General features: G+C 43.7%; 1 protein-coding gene across 1 annotated transcript; it reads right to left on the reverse strand.

Annotated features, from left to right (window-relative positions):
- Positions 1-322: 322 nt before the first annotated feature.
- Positions 323-1,600, reverse strand: orai1b (ORAI calcium release-activated calcium modulator 1b). Its single transcript, XM_080046668.1, has 2 exons — positions 1,395-1,600; positions 323-1,259 (listed from the first exon to the last, which is right to left on the reverse strand). Exons 1-2 carry the CDS (start codon positions 1,506-1,508, stop codon positions 702-704), a joined length of 672 nt encoding a protein of 223 aa, XP_079902794.1. The 5' UTR covers positions 1,509-1,600; the 3' UTR covers positions 323-701.
- Positions 1,601-2,204: the final 604 nt, after the last annotated feature.

The following is a 2,204-nucleotide window of genomic DNA, read 5'->3' on the forward strand; positions in this document are numbered from 1 at the left end:
AAAACAGATTGTTAAATTTACTAATTTTCAGATGTGACTTGCTTAACCTGTGTCAGTGGTTGCAAGTGGGGTTACTAAGAGAACATTAGTTTCCATATGCCCCATATCATTTATAAAATTCAGAAACTTCAAAATGCCACCTGGTAAAAAAATTGTGTATTTTAAAACCCCAGCCTGTGCTACAGATGTCAGCAAATATTCATTAGAATACTGTAGTTTATGTAGCAGCTGTTCAGTGTTTCTACGCAAAAATCAGTCATTACAAAGGCAAATAGCGAACATTATGATAAAAATCATTAACACATTTAATACGGAGGGTTAAATACTTCTGCATTACAAAACACGACAAAGTAAAATATAAATTAACAGTGCTCACTGACCAACGGGTTAGTAAATGCAGCAGGCAACTGACAGGATTCCAAGTTATTGTTGACAGGTGTCTGCAATAATGTCAGATATAAATTCACTATCAAATTCAAGTCACTATCACAGTTAAGACTTTTCAAATTACATGCGTTATGGCAGATTTGTGAGTTCACAGTTGATTAAACGTGTTCTAAAATAACATTTCTTTCCACAAAAGTAAATCTCACAACACAAACAAAAGGGTGAGATATCCTTATTCCTGTAAAAAAAAAAACATAGGAAGCCAATGATGTGGCTTCTGGCTCGGAGATTTCTCAAAGTTCAACCATAGACGTCTATGGGAAATGTGAGCTTGGAGACTGCAACATGGAGGATTCCCCTCTGTTGTCCAGCTCGTTTTGTAGCCTGGTGAGATTAGATAGCTCCTCCAGCTCCTGGAACTGTCTGTCGGTCTTGTGGCTGACCAAGGAGCGGTAGAAATGCACAGCAAAGACTATGAAGACCAGACCAAAGGGTACCATAATGGAGGTGGAGGTTATAGCAGCAGCCACCCCGGACGACATTGTGCTATTGCTGGACTTCTGGAGCTTTATTGGCAAAAACTTGACCCAGCAGAGCAGAACCACCTCGGCCAGGAAGAGCAAAGTGCCAATGACCGTGGAGAAAGCCCACGCCAGTTCAATGTACTTGTGCATGCGCTCGTGCGGGGACTCATTCACTGAGTTGAGGTTGTGGACGTTGCTCACAGCTTCTATGTTGGGCAAAATGCAGGTGCTGACCATCAGAGCGAACAGGTGGACGGCCACAAGCACTGTGGTGCAGGCACTGAAAGCAATGAGGAGAGCAGGGGGGTAAGGGTAGCTGTTGTCCAGCTGCACTTCTACCATAGCAACCTAGACACCGAGGGGGTGGGGACAGAGAGAGAATAAGGAAACAACTTTACAGACATGTGAACACAGCGTGACACGACAGATCAATCTACAAAATAAGGAGGAGTGAGAGGGCGACGTGAGGACAGTGTTAGTTACCATAGCGAATCCAGAAAGCAGAGCTGATGTGCGGCTGGAAGCCTTGAGTTTAGCTCGGCTCAGGTACAGCTTTCTCCAGGAGAGGGCTTGCAGTGAATGCTCATTCAGGCTCATGTCGCCGCAGACTAAGACACGTCGTTACTGTGACAGGACACAACAGAAACACGAGTGTAGACAATGAACACTCACCAAACATTTAACCACGACAGCTGACGGATACTGCGGAAGCTATTTTTCTCCCCACCACTAGTCTCTCAGGCGTGGTGTGCCGCCTGCACCTTACCCACATTACCCAGAAGCCCGCGCGCTCAGTGAGGAACATCCGCTCACTATCAGTTCCATCCATGAGTTCCATTTGCTCAGATATGATCGAGTTTACAAAATCTTTCGATATGTTCTAGTTAATTCCATTATTAAAAAGTATATAAATAAGACAAGTGTTTTTAAACTTAAAATGTTGGTCGCGCTGTAACGCCGATGCACGTGATGCACGTCACGTCCAGCGTATTGACATAAACTGGAATTATGAGAATGAATGAAAGTGGATAGAACTGCTTTATATACGGACAAGATATTTTATCGCTTTTTTTCTGTCACGCTATGGAATGCAATACTAAACAATATCGGTTAAACCCGTGATGTCTTTGCTTCCGGTCACAACAATCAGTCTCCTCTGCTCTGATGGGGTTGATGTTTCGCTGTAATAAGCAGGGAACAAACACGCTGTGACGTCGTCCAACAATGTTTTGGTTCCTGGCGGTGACGTAATACACAAAAACATGGTTCCCTTGTTTTGAAACCTGAAAAGCG

Source organism: Ammodytes marinus, assembly GCF_949987685.1.
Source record: "Ammodytes marinus genome assembly, chromosome: 18".
NCBI lineage: Eukaryota > Metazoa > Chordata > Actinopteri > Uranoscopiformes > Ammodytidae > Ammodytes > Ammodytes marinus.